Source organism: Melospiza melodia, chromosome 18 (genome assembly GCF_035770615.1).
Source record: "Melospiza melodia melodia isolate bMelMel2 chromosome 18, bMelMel2.pri, whole genome shotgun sequence".
In the NCBI taxonomy this organism is placed as follows: domain Eukaryota; kingdom Metazoa; phylum Chordata; class Aves; order Passeriformes; family Passerellidae; genus Melospiza; species Melospiza melodia.
In genome coordinates this window covers 13,415,444-13,429,073 of record NC_086211.1, presented here as the reverse complement: position 1 = coordinate 13,429,073, position 13,630 = coordinate 13,415,444, and the positions used below count along the sequence as shown (strand labels likewise).

The 13,630-nt window shown below is 51.8% G+C and overlaps 1 protein-coding gene across 5 annotated transcripts in view; it reads left to right on the top strand.

The window, feature by feature from the left end:
• The window catches only part of RHBDF1 (rhomboid 5 homolog 1), a 36,847-nt gene that overhangs the window by 16,280 nt on the left and 6,937 nt on the right, over window positions 1–13,630 (top strand). For 3 of the 5 annotated variants that reach the window (XM_063171167.1, XM_063171166.1, XM_063171168.1), the window contains 7 exons: window positions 461–594; window positions 2,651–2,755; window positions 5,360–5,573; window positions 7,609–7,815; window positions 8,597–8,719; window positions 8,861–9,021; window positions 11,856–12,107. In XM_063171167.1, the coding sequence (XP_063027237.1) occupies window positions 461–594; window positions 2,651–2,755; window positions 5,360–5,573; window positions 7,609–7,815; window positions 8,597–8,719; window positions 8,861–9,021; window positions 11,856–12,107 (1,196 nt within the window). The remainder of the gene's footprint in view (window positions 1–460; window positions 595–2,650; window positions 2,756–5,359; window positions 5,574–7,608; window positions 7,816–8,596; window positions 8,720–8,860; window positions 9,022–11,855; window positions 12,108–13,630) is intronic. The other 2 variants (XM_063171164.1, XM_063171165.1) reach the window with 2 other exon arrangements.

Genomic DNA, 13,630 nt, shown 5'->3' with positions numbered 1-13,630 from the left:
TACAAATGGGACATGGTGTCTCTGCTGAGCTGATAAAAATGAAATCCAGAGCAGCCCTGGAGAGGCAGTTGTGTGAGCTGAGAACAGCGTGGTGAGTTGTGTCACATTTGGTAGGTGACATTTAGCCATGACATGTGAGTGTGCCCAGGCTGTTAGGCTATGAACAAAGCCTTTCCCAGCTTCCTTAGGCTGCACCAGGCATCAACTGCAGACCCACCCACAGCTCTCACAGGCTTTTAGTGCAGCTCCAGAGCTACTTAAGAAGCAAATCCCACTGACTGCGTTTCTCTTGACCTTGTGGAGCGGCCTATTCTCTTGACCTTGTGGAGCAGCCTAGGAGAGTGTGGTTTGGGCAGCCAGCAGCCAGGAGGATGTGCTGCAGGAGCTCAGGCAGTCCATGTTGAATTTTTGACCTGCCCACCCCAGGAGTCTGACTCTGGCTCCCTCCCTTCCCTCGCAGCCGACGCGGCGCCAGGCGTTCCTGCGGAGCGTGAGCATGCCGGCCGACAACAGCCGCGCGCCGTCCCTGCCGCACGACCCCGCCAGGAGAGCGGGGCTGCAGCGCCAGACCTCCATCACCCAGACCATCAAGAGGTGAGGCACGGAGCTCCCGGGGCCTGCTGCACTGTGTCCTGCCGTCCTGCAGTCCCTCATGGCCTTGGGAGGTGGTGGGAGGGTGGGTGCAGGTTGGTCCCCAGTGTAGAAGCCCAGTGGTGCTGTACAGCCTGTCTGCAGTGCATGAGGAGGAAAGTCCTGGCAGGAAGATGCTGGTGACCAGGACAATGAATGGTGTTTGCCACTTACAGACAGATTTTGGCTGCCCCCATGCCCTGGAGGGGCTGTTTCCCAGTAACAGGATGTGTCAGGCCCTGATGTTTAGCTGTGAATTTAGGTGGGGTGTGCTGGGTGTGCTTTGGTGAAGTGTCTGAGAGCACATGGTTGCTGGGGGAGGCAGAACCCATTGGAGCTGTGCAGGGCTCTCAGCAGCTTGGCTCCTAGCACTGGCAGGTCCTTGAGATGGATCTGAGGTGGAGAGCAGGGAGAGGCTGCTCTGGTCCTGTGTCCCACTCCTGCAAAGGGTTGTCATTATGAGACTCTGGAGACATGGCCACACAGAGCTGGATGCTCTTTCCCTCACCATGGCAAAGGCTTATCCCAGTTTGCCCAGAGGGAGTGGCTCTCCCAGCCTCCCTCCTGAGAGGGCTCATTTCTGTCCCTGGCAGTGTGTCAGGCCTGCCTGGATCCCAGGAGCATCCCTGGAGCTCCAGGGGTCAGGGTTACTTTCAGCCAGCCAGGCTTCGCCCCCTCACAAAGGAGCAGCTTTCCAGCTCTGGGACATCTCCCACACACTGTTTTCCTTTGCCTCAGACCTTCCCCAGCTGCCTTGGTGCTGAAACTCTCCTGCATCAGCCCACTCTGATCCTACTTCTTGTGAGGTTGAGAGGGCTGAGCCTGTGAAATGGTGTCTGCTCTTTTCAGGGCTGTGGGCAGCCTCTGGGGCTGCTGAGGCTGTCCTTGCACACTTACTCTGCCTCCTCCCTTGCCTCCCTGCTCCTGACGTGTTCCTTGCCAGGACAGCTAGGCAAGAGCACGTCAAGGATGAGGGGATATCCTGGGAGGGTGCTGTGGAGGCCCTGACAAGAAGCATTGGGTAGAAAAACCTGGCTAACCTGTCCCAGAAGTCCTCACAACCTGCAGTTTGTATGTAGGAGAGTGAGGAAATGTGAACTGCTTTGGTGCTACTGTGACAGATTTACTTTGGGAAGGACTTAACAAGGAGCAGAACTGCAGGAGATGCACACATTACACAACACTGGCAATAAAAGCATGAAATGAGTGGATCAGAAACAAGGCCAGGGAAATGGAAAGTATCAAGGCCTAAATCCCTGTTTTCCATTTAGCAGAGCTAGGAATACAGTGGAGAATGCAGACCATACATCCCTAAATTGTGTTTTGGGATTTGTTTTGTGAGTCCAGGAAGGCTGACTGCCAAGTTTTCTGTTTAACACAGCCCTCAGAATACACAGAATGTGAAACTGCAGCAGGACTCCATATCATCTTCCCTGGAGGACACAGATCAACTGTGAACATAATGTCAAGCCTGTGTAGTCCAGAACAAGGCATGGGAGTGATTCATATGAAAGCATCTAACACCATTTCCAGTCTTCCAGGGTGTCTGAGATGTCCATGCAAAGCAGCAGATGTGCCACAGATACACTTGTGCACCAGGCAAGATCCTGTCAGGGCACCAGTCACCTGTCTCTAAGCAGATCATATCTCAGCCTGCTGACACCTCCATGGATTCACACTGGTGTGCAAAGCCAGTTGTGGAATCTGTAGCCATGTCTGGGCTGAAGAAGGCAGCTCTTACAGGGGAGCTGAGGGGGATGGCAGTACCCCTGGTACCTTCCAGAGCAATGTGAGACATGTCACAGGTGCACCAAGAGGATTCAGCAGCCTCCTGGGCTCAAAGATGCTGTTTCTGTGTGGCTTGAGCTTGGTTGTTTCTCTTAGGTCGTGCTCTCAGCTCAGGCCACTGTCACATGCAGTGGGGCACCGCTGCTGCCCGTGGGCTATGGAAGGAGATGCAGTGGCTGCTCCTCCCCAGAGCCCTGGAGGTTCCTTGCCCTCAGCTCTCTTTTCTTTGCAGCAGGCAGGTTCGGTTTCAGAGGAGTCAGACCCTGCCCGCGGGTGGGCGCCGGGGGGGCAGGAGCTCCCTGCGAAAGCGCCAGTCCCTGCCCCGATCCTTCTTCAGGTACTGGTAGCACTGAGTGTGACACCCACCCTGCATGTGTGTGCCAGGGCTGTTGTGAACTGCGCAGAGGCTGCCTGCTGCTGAGAGCACATTGCCTTCCCAGGGCTGCCCAAGAGGCCTACAGACAGGCAGAGTGAGAAAGTTCATGTGTGCCTCTAACAGAAAACAATTGTCACTCCTACTAAATGTGTAGGCAGCTGTCAATAAGTAGCATGGACTAACAAGCTGTCCACCCGCCAGCCTCACTCCCTCCTGCCTTTCCTAACAAGCTGTCAACCTCCTGGTGTTCACCATAGCTGGAATATCTCCCCGGGGCAGTCTCAGCCCAGCCTGCCTTTGCTGGCAGCAGTGCAGCATATGTTGGCCCCAAAGCCTTCTTGGGGCAGGAGGGGAATGAGAGGAAGCAGCACCAAACAGATGCTGTTGTGTTGGTGCAGAGGAGCTCAGAGCTGATGAATGGAATACAGCATCCACTCTTTCCCTGTTGACATCATGGCTTTTTCTAATGCAAATGTGATTGTCTTCTTTTTGAGGTGGAGGTCTTTGTTTACTTAACACCAAGGAGATGAGCCACTCCAGGAGGCCAGGGCACAACGGGCCCATTGACCATCACCCCAAATCTAGAGTTTAGGAAACTTTTAAACCAGACAGACAGTGTGACTTGGACCTACTGCCCTGTATTCCTGTCTTACCATGCTGCCCTTGGCCAGCTGCCACTCTGGCACTGTCACCACCTTTGGGGCTGCCTGTGTTTGGCCTTGGGCTTTCAGGGCTGCTTGGCTCATCGTGACAGAAGGGTGACAGCTGACTCTGATGTTGGTTGTTACAGTGCCCTGGCGACTCCACAGGATGTGAATGAATGCCAGCTGAACAGAGGCATTCAGCATCTTCCCAGGGTGCCCTAAACTCTTTAGTGGATTATTTTGGCTATGATCAGGGAGGGGTGGGACAGCTCTTCACCCTGGCCCTGGCCCAGCAGTGGTCTCTGGCTGTTTTGGAGTGTTCCTCACAGTCCCAACACCTGTGATGGTGTTTGTACTTCCAGACCAGTGGGAGCACAGCTTTGGAGATCTCTGAGGCTCATATGGGCCCAAATCACCCTCAGCCCCTCTCCCTTTGAGGCCCTGTGTACAGACTTGTCACCCAGGGTCACCTTGCTGTTGAAATCCTGGTTACAGCAGTCTGTGGGGAGCCCTCTGAGTGCTCAGGCTGTTCTGTGAAGTTTGTGTTGTGCCAGAGCAACTTGACCTCTGTGCTGTGGGCTTGGTGGGTCTGTCAGGGCAGGGGCTGGCCCTGGGCCTTTGCTCTGGATGGAGAGGAAGATTGCTCCAAGGAGATGTGGGTCTGTGGGAGCACAGAGGTGCCCCAAGATTTTCACATAGCCCCATCTCCAAAGGCTGGCACGTTGACTTGCTGGTGGCATTTGGGTTTTAGCCATCAAGGCTGTGGATTTCAAACACACCTTTTGACATGGTGGCAGAGCACCTTCACCTGTTGGTTTGTGGGGTTTTTGCTTGGAAGTGTTCAAAACCACAGGATTAATTTCCTGTCTCTGTTGCACTATCTCAGTTCCCCTGTGTGGCCTAATTCTAGATTTATCCCAGCCTTTACTCCAGTGTGTATTTTAACGCTCACTTTGTGATCTGTGAGGTCTTGCTTCTCAGCAGCTGGAGATCCTGCCCCTGAGCAGGGGGGCTGAGGCCAAGGGTTTGGATTTGGCTTGGACTTTCAACACCTGGGCCAGTCTGTAGGCTGGGACAGCTTGTCATCTCCTGAGGATGGATCAGCCATGGTGGGAACTGCTTGGCAGGGCTGCCATGACCCCTGTGAGTTTAGGGTACCAGCTGTCCTGCAGGATTTGAAATAGGCTTTTAGTCTGACTTATCCTGATCCCTCCCTGCCTTCCTGGGATTTTGCTTCTGATCCACTGCTCTTCTGTGGCAGCAGGCACTTGGCAGCAAACCTGCCTCGTGGCTGCAGCCTTGTGCTCCTGCTTCTGCAACCAGCAGCTTAGAAGTGTGTGTGTCTGCCTTTGCAGAGACCAGAACTGCAGCAAGTTTTGCTCTTTATGCTACCCTTGAGGAGGTTAGAGACCCTGCAGCATGAGATGGAAGTTAGGGAGGTTCTGGGAGTGTGGAGGGGAGGCTGGGAGAGAAAAGAGATTTCTGGTGGCTTTTGGGACAAATCACAGAGCTGTGAAACAGTACAGTCTCACAATGGGGACCTAGAGCTGGCCTGAAGATGGTAAGTGTTTGCAATAGATGGTTTTTAAAGTAAAAAAACACCTTTCACCAAGTTACTTTCTGAATTTCTGTACCATTTCTTTTCCTTTATTTTTAGAAAAACTCGGAACAAACTGTCCTTTGCCCACAGTGAATATCTCCTGTCATTTTTCTTCTGTCCTAAGAGACAGAACGCTGTTGATGGTCAAGCATTTCTGGCCAGCATCTGTCAGGTTGAGGACAAACTGCGAGATGCTCCTGGGCAAGAGTTCTGTCTCTGAATTGGGGTGGGCTGGAAGTGACCACCAGGGCTTTGTCTTTTCACCTGCACAGTCCAAGCAAACATCCTTCTCCTTAGCACTTGTCTGCTGGCATCTTTCAGAGGCACAGCAGACTGGTTTGGGGTGAGCAAAGACAGCGATGCAACTCAGAAATGGCAGAGGAAGAGCCTCCGGCACTGCAGCCTGCGCTACGGGAAGCTCAAGCCTCAGGTCATCCGGGAGATGGACCTGCCCAGCCAGGACAACATTTCCCTGACAAGCACAGAGACCCCTCCTCCTCTCTACGTGGGACCCTGCCAGCTGGGCATGCAGAAGGTGAGTGACCTGGGACAGAGGGACAGAGGGACAGGGGCAGGGCCATGGCTGAGCTCCCTGCTTGGTGCGTTCAGCGCGTTGGCAGCCGTGACCTGTCTGCGGGGTGAGCTCTGCCTCGACACGTCTGGGCCCTGTGCTCAGACACTTCTCACGGCCCAGGTACAGTTTGGCAGCTCTCTCTCCCCCAGTCTCGTTGGCTGAGATCCCTCAGCTGTTGTGGTGGCTCAGAGCTGTGTTTGTCATGCTGTGACTGTGGTGATCAGGGGTGTGCAGCATGAGCAGCAGCTCTCAGCTTAGGTTTCCTGCTGCCATTTTGAAGGACAGAATTGTGTTCTGCTATGTTGGACCCAAATGTGCAGTAGCAGGGCTGGAATCACTGGGGACATTTGCCCTGCCCCAAGCAGAATGCAGGCTGTAGCAGAGCTACTGTCCCCATAGAAACCTGGTTATATTTCAGGACTTTGAAAAGTGTTGCATCAGTGGTGCTATAGCCCTGCTTATGGGTCCTCAGAAGTGGTTTTGAGTGTCTGCAAAGGGCACCTGGGTTTGGTGCTGCCTCCTGCTCATTACCTTTAAGTGTGACCCAAGGGGGCAGGGCCCAGCTGGGCACATGCAGTGACCAGAACTAACCACAATATCCAGCTCTTCCCACTGCTCCTCTCAGTGACACTAATTGGTGTGGTTGATGGCTGTGCTTTACTGAGTGAGTGAGTGAGTGAGTGGGAAAACAATTCCTTCCAAAGCAGATCAGTCTGTGACCTGCAGCCTGGTGGCAGCACTACAGCAGAGGAGAGTGTAGTGAATTTTTCCATCACATTTTGCCTTGTTGTCTTCTTTTCTGTTAAATGTCTTGCACCTAATCTTTGCTCACAGGAGTCTTAGAAATATTGTTGAGCTGTATCTGGGCTAACATTAAATCAGAACGTGGTGTCAGTAGGTGTGAGCCCATTAAGCTTCCTGTTGAGTGTGCAACTGTGGATTAAAAAAGCTCGTAAAACCTTGGGATAAAGCACAGAGGTCTTATGGAAACCACAGCTGTGATGATGTAAGGACAGAGGCAAGGTTTGTAGCTGAAGGCAATATTTTCATTACGTTGATTCGTATGTTTGGAATAAGTGAGAGCACTGGCCTGAGGAGTCCCAAAGAAGGGCTTGCAGCTCCTGGAAGCTTGCCTGCTTTATCCAGCTGTTAAATTAAATTAATGGAAGCAGATGTAAATATACAGTATAGTTTCAACAGGATAACAGGAAACTGCTTAAGTCCTGGGTTGCCCAGTATCAGGAAGGAAACTAACTAAAGAAAGAACATTTCTGTTTTTAGGGATTTCTCAGACTCCTATTTAGGCAGCACATTCTCTGACTGTTGAGCTCATTGGCATGGGAGACAATGAAACCAAGAGCTTAGTGTGACTGTGTTCACAGGGGTCTGAGGATAAGGGAAGAGGTGAGGATCTGACTCCATGTTTCAGAAGGCTGATTTATTATTTTATGATATATATTACATTAAAACTATACTAAAAGAATAGAAGAAAGGATTTCATCAGAAGGCTAGCTAAGAATAGAAAAAGAAAGAATGAACAACAAAGGCTTGTGGCTCGAACAGAGAGTCTGAGCCAGCTGACTGTGATTGGTGTTAATTAGAAACAACCAACATGGGCCAATCACAGATGCACCTGTTGCATTCCACAGCAGCAGATAATCAATGTTTACATTTTGTTCCTGAGGCCTCTCAGCTTCTCAGGAGGAAAAACTCTAAGGAGAGGATTTTTCATAAAAGATGTCTGTGACAGCTTAGGAAGAGCTGGAGGAGGTTCGGAGTCTTATGTGAGGTACTGAAACAGACTGGTTGACAATAGTCAATACTAGCAAAAGAAAAAACAAAAACAAATATAGGTTATTCCTATTGTAGAATTGCTTGTTGGTCCCTCCAGGCTGGTTCTTGGTCAATGCCTGGGCCGTGGTCTCAGGAGGAGAGAGGAGGTTTGGCAGGACAGGCTTTGGGGGTGGCCGGGCTGACGGGCTGCTCCTCTCGGCAGATCATCGACCCCCTGGCGCGGGGCCGGGCGTTCCGGATGGCCGAGGACACGGACGGCTGCAGCATCCCCCACACGCCCATCACCCCCGGGGCCACCTCGCTGTGCTCCTTCACCAGCTCCCGCTCCGGCTTCAACCGCCTCCCGCGGCGCCGCAAGCGCGAGTCCGTGGCCAAAATGAGCTTCCGGGCGGCCGCCGCGCTGGTCAAGGTACTGCCTGCCTGCCACAGGGGTCTCTGCCCTGGACGTGGGCAAGGAGCTGCTCAGCAGAAGGGTGGGGAGAGCTGTGATGGAGGGAGGAAATGGAGTCACCTCCTGCTGGGTTTCGGCCGCGTGTACAGGAGGCAGGATTGGGAAGAAAGTGGGAGTGGTGGTTTGGTTTTGGTACGGGTCTTGGCATTCTAGCAGGTCCAGTTCAGCCTGTCTGGGCTTTTGGGTGGTCCATGTGCACCTGGTAAGCAGCCAGGGAAGAGCAGAAGTACCTGAGGCTCTTGCTGTACAAGTGTCCTGGTTTGAAAGGAGGTGAGTTTTTTGGGATGCTGCGGTCAAACCAATGGGTGCTCAGATTTGAATATTGGCACCTGGTGTGGCCACTGAGGACATGGATACGCCTCTGAGAACACAGAGGGTTAAAAGCAGAGAACTCTCAGGGGGAAGCTCTCTTGGTTCCAGTGGGTGAAAGAGGTCTCTCCATCCTGCCCTGTGCCTGCTGTCCTGGGCTCAGTGATGCTTTTTGCTGTGTCCAGTAGCAGCCATCACTGTGGTTTGGCCAGACACATTGTCCAATATGTGCTAGAGGAGCACATGGCAAGCCTGGAGGTGGGTGCTGTGGGTTGAGAAATGGGGTGACAGCTGTGTGTGTCACCAGAAAGGTGTCACACATCACATCTGCTGTGCTCCAACCAAGCTCAGCACGTGGGCTGCCTGTGCACTGGCTGGGGTGGGTTTGTGAGGTTCTGGCAGTGCCCCATGTCCCTGTCCCTGGCTGCAGGGCCGCTCTGTGAAGGACAGCACCCTGAGGAGGGCCCAGCGGCGCAGCTTCACCCCCGCCAGCTTCCTGGAGGAGGACACGGTGGATTTCCCAGATGAGCTCGACACGTCCTTCTTCGCTCGGGTGAGGGGCAGGTCTGGCGTGGTGCTGCCAAAGGCAGAGCAGGACTCTGGTTCTGGCAGGCCTGTGTGTTGCAGAGAGCAGCACTGCTGTCCCAAGGGGGATGTTGGCCTATTCTGATGGGGCTGCTGTCTCTCTGCCCAGGAAGGAGTCCTTCATGAGGAGCTCTCCACTTACCCGGATGAAGTGTTCGAGTCGCCGTCAGAAGCTGCGATCAAAGATGCGGAGGTGAAACCTCCAGATCAGACAGATCTCACAGGAGGTGCTTTGGACAAAAATGAGCTTGAGAGAAGCCACTTACTACTGTGAGTATCTTCATGGTAGCTGCCAAAGCTTAGCATGGGGTAGCCAACCCATTTGGAGTGGGGAGGCCAAGATGTGAGTGCTGTGGGTGCTTGGTGCAGAGCTCAGAGCAGTGCAGGGATGGGTTTTCTTTAAATCCAGCTGAAGACCTCCTGCCCCAGCTACCCATGATGTGAAAGGTGACTCTGAGGCCACTTCTGCAGTCACTCCAGCAACTTCCAGCTTCATACTAATGTGTTTCAGAGATTGTATTATGCCTTGAGGAAGCAAAAGACACTTAAATCAACTGTGAGGATGCTGAGGGCCCAGCCTTTGGCTATGGAGAGCAAAAGTGAGAAAGCTGTTGCCATTGCCACAGTCACCAGTAACTGTTCTCATGCTCCAAGGAGTGGTGAAGCATTGCAGAGTGTCAAGCTGGGCTGCATTCCTCACTTGAAACGAGAGAAAGGTGTGGCACTGGTGCTGAGAGCCCTACAAATATGTGGGTGGTGCTGTACTGTGTGCCTGGATTTTTTCCACCTGAGTAACTGGTACTGAGTAATTGCTCTGTGCTGCTTCCGAGTCAGCTCACCCCAGCACAGGGCTCTGCTGGGTGTGAACATGGAGCAGACAGGGAGGTCCTTGTTGTGGTTCTGCTGCTCTCAGCCTGTCTTGCTGTGCTGGCACTTTCCCTTCAAGTGTTTCCAAGAACTTCACTGTGTTTAACATAAGGGGAAGCACAAATGGTGGGAGTTTGTTGTCACTCCTCTGAGATGGTTTCAGTCTTCTTGGTTCCCTTTCAATCTCCTTAAATAGTTTTATTTCTTGAGGAAAATACATTTTTTTCATGTTTCAGAGAGCTGTTATCAGAGTCACAGTTGGGTGTCCTTTCACGTGGTGAGGTGTTTGTTTGGGCATGGGGAGATTTCCAGCACTGCAAACACTGGGAAGCACCATGTCCACCCCACAGAAACCACTTGACCTCTTGGGCAAGAGCAGGCTGCAGTTGAACCTGCACCTTCTGCTGCAGAAGAACTTCCAAGGGCAGGTTGGGATATTCAAATGCATCTTCTGCAAGGTGCAATATGACAAGAGCTGAAGTTTCCAGCAGTAATTTGGCTCCAGAGGTTCAGATTCTCCCTTATGCTGCTGCTTGCCTGTACTTCAGAGCTGTCATGATCTCTGCAGATACTCCAGTTGTGTTTCAGAAGAAGGGTTGTTGGCTGTTTTCTCTCAGCACTTCTGACAGGCACTGTCTTTGTGCAGAGTGGGACATTTGGGGAGCCAGAGGGGGTACACTGGACTAGAGCAGGTCTCAGCAGCATGCCTCCTGCAGGGCCAGGCAATGAGGAGGGGGAAATGGGAGGGAGTTGGGTTTTTTTGGTCAGATCTGACTGCTGCAGATGTGACCTTCACTCTGCTGTCTAAGAGCAGGGAAATACAAATTGATCTGGATGTGATAGAGTCTTAAAAAGTAGGTGTCATTCACCAGTAACCTGTGCAATGTTAATCAGATCTATTTTGACAAAAAAGCCTTGTTTTAGCTCGGGATGCTCAGGATTTTTATTGTGTTGATGAGGCCTGCTTTGCTTTATTCTGAAAAATGCACACATTGGTACAAATAAGGGAGGAATGGAAGAAATATTGGGAGAGGTAGCTGGTACAGCTTGCAGCCTGTGACAGTGCTGCTTTCTTGGTCTGGGAAGCTGCTTGGATTCACTTTTGTCCAATTTGCCAGTCCAGTGACATTGAAGTGAGACATTGAAGTGACATTTAAAGGTATTTCCACTGCTGAGCTAAACTCCACTTGCATTTCATAGCAGAGGGCAGAGTAAGAGGATTGGAGTAGGGGAGGAAGCAGACACACCTGAGGCTGCAGAGGTGCCTGTTGCACCCCAACAGGCTGCAACTTAAAAGCCTCGAGAGCTCCTCAATGGTGGAGCTTAGTTTGGCACAGCAGCCTTGTGCCACTCTGTGTGTTTGCTGTGCTTTCTGCCACTTCTGTGCTTTCCTGTCCTGACTCTGTGTTACCCTTTGAAATACAGCTCCCACTTCAGGGCTGCTGGAGTGGGTGGGACAGACAGAGGCTCTGCTACCACCAAATGCCATGCAAAGGCTGCTCCCTACTGCTGTGCTTTCTGCCCTCAGCTGCTGCCCAGCCTGGAGGGGATGGGACCCTGCTGCCACCAAAGGCCACGCAAAGGCTGCTCCCTACTGCTGTGCTTTTTGCCACTTCTGTGCTTTCCTTTCTTGGCTCTGTGCAACCCTTTGAAACACAACTTCAGGGCACCTTGTCTGCCATCAGCAGGTGGCACAGACAGAGGCTCTGCTGCCACCAGAGGCCACAGAAAGGCTGGTCCCTACTGCTGTGCTTTCTGCCACTCCTGTTCTTTCCTGTCCTGGCTGTGTGTAAGATTTTCGAACACAGCTTCAGGACACCTTGTCTGCCATCAGTGGGTGGTACAGACAGAGGCTCTGCTGCCACCAAATACCATGCAAAGGCTGGTCCCTACTTCTGTGCTTTCTGTCACTTCTGTGCTTTTCTTTCCTGGCTCTGTACAACCCCTTGAAATACAGCTCCCACTTCAGGGCACCTTGTCTGCTATCAGCTGCTGCCCAGCCTGGAGGGGGTGGCACAGACAGAAGCTCTGCTGCCACCAAAGGCCACGCAAAGGCTGCTCCCTACTGCTGTGCTTTCTGCCATTTCTGTGCTTTCCTTTCTTGGCTCTGTGCAACCCTTTGAAACACAACTTCAGGGCACCTTGTCTGCCATCAGCAGGTGGCACAGACAGAGGCTCTGCTGCCACCAGAGGCCACGCAAAGGCTGCTCCCCACTCGTGTCCTGCTTTTGTTTCAGCCCCCTGGAGCGCGGCTGGAGGAAGCAGAAGGACGGGGCCCTGGCGCAGCCCAAGGTGCGCCTGCGGCAGGAGGTGGTGAGCGTGAGCCCGCAGCGGCGCGGGCAGCGCATCGCCGTGCCCGTCAGGAAGCTCTTTGCCAAGGAGAAGAGGCCCTACGGGCTGGGCATGGTGGGCAAGCTGACCAACAGGACCTACCGCAAGCGCATCGACAGCTACGTCAAACGGCAGATCGAGGACATGGATGACCACAGGTGGGAGCTGCGCTCACGGGGGTTCCGCGTTTTGGGGGAACCTGTGGGAGTGTTCCTCACTCGGGGTCACCAAATGTGGTGGTGTTGGCAGGGAAGAGATGAGAATCTTGACTCCGTGTTTCAGAAGGCTGATTTATTATTTTATTATATATGTTATTTTAAAAGAAAATATAATTCGTACTCCTACGGAGCCTCTACCGACAAGAAAATATCTAACTCTCAATGGCACACCAAGCACATTCTTATCACATAGTAGACCCTAGCCCCTGACCACCTCAGGACTAACAATGATTCCACTACAACTCCCCGTGACTCCTTATTCTAGGCCTACTTTCCACTATTCTTGTCATGTTCCACGATGACGTGACATTGTACAAGAAAGCACATTCCAAGGCCACCATACTCCCACTGTACAGAAATAACTACAAAAGAAAATGATATATTAAAACTGTGCTAAAGGAATAGAAGAAAGGATTTAATCAGAAAACTAGCAAGGAAAAGAATGGAATGATAATAAAATCTTGTGACTGACCAGAGAGTCCAAGACAGCTGGATGTGATTGGCCATTAATTAAAAACGACCACATGAGACCAATCAAAGATGCACCTGTTGCATTCCACAGCATCAGATAATTATTGTTTATGTTTCGTTTCTGAGGCCATTCAGCTTCTCAGGAGAAAACATCCTAGCAAAAGGATTTTTCATAAAATATGTCTGTGACAGGTACCAGTCGTGGGTTTCTCTAGGTCTGGATTGAAGGCACTTGGGACATTAATTCATGTTCAGACTCGTGTGTTTATTATTTATTATCAGTAAAACAGTCTCACTACTGTGAGTTTGGCAGCTTTTCATTAGAAGGTACAAAATGGCCAACAATCTCTTGTTCCAAGGTATTTTAATACTGAACTATTCAATTAAGAGCTGACACCTAGATTATTTCCCTTTCAAACCAATAACTGATCCCACAGAGCCTGCAATGTGGACTTTTCTGTCCAATTACAAAATGCTACCCAAACCCATAAAGAAGAAGAAAGAAAAAGCATGAAAAAAAACCTAGGATGACACCCTGTGCCCTCTATCTTGCTTCCACCCACAACATACTAAAAATCCCAAAAGCTAAATTTCTCACCAAGTGATACACATACACTACTCTCTATAATCTGTTTCACACTTTTGTGGATTCCAGTCTATCTTGAAGTCTAGGAAACTTTCTCCATGAATGAGGGTCAAAGTCAGTGCTGCCTGGGGGTCAGGACACCCCAGAGCAGAGAGAGAAATATTGGAGTGCCTTGGATTTCCACACCCATGAGCTGCTGAGTGAGGGATTGCTGCTGGCCCTGGGGAACTCGGGGTGCTGCTGTGCCCCCCATCTTTGTCCCTGGGAGAGCAGAGCCAGCTGCAGCTGACAGCAGTGTGTTTGTGTCCTCAGCCAGCTGTTTGGGACCTCACCCAGCTCCCCACGGTGTGCCTGTGTCTCTGTGCCACCAGCACTGTCCTGTGGTGAACAGCAGGGCTCAGCTGTC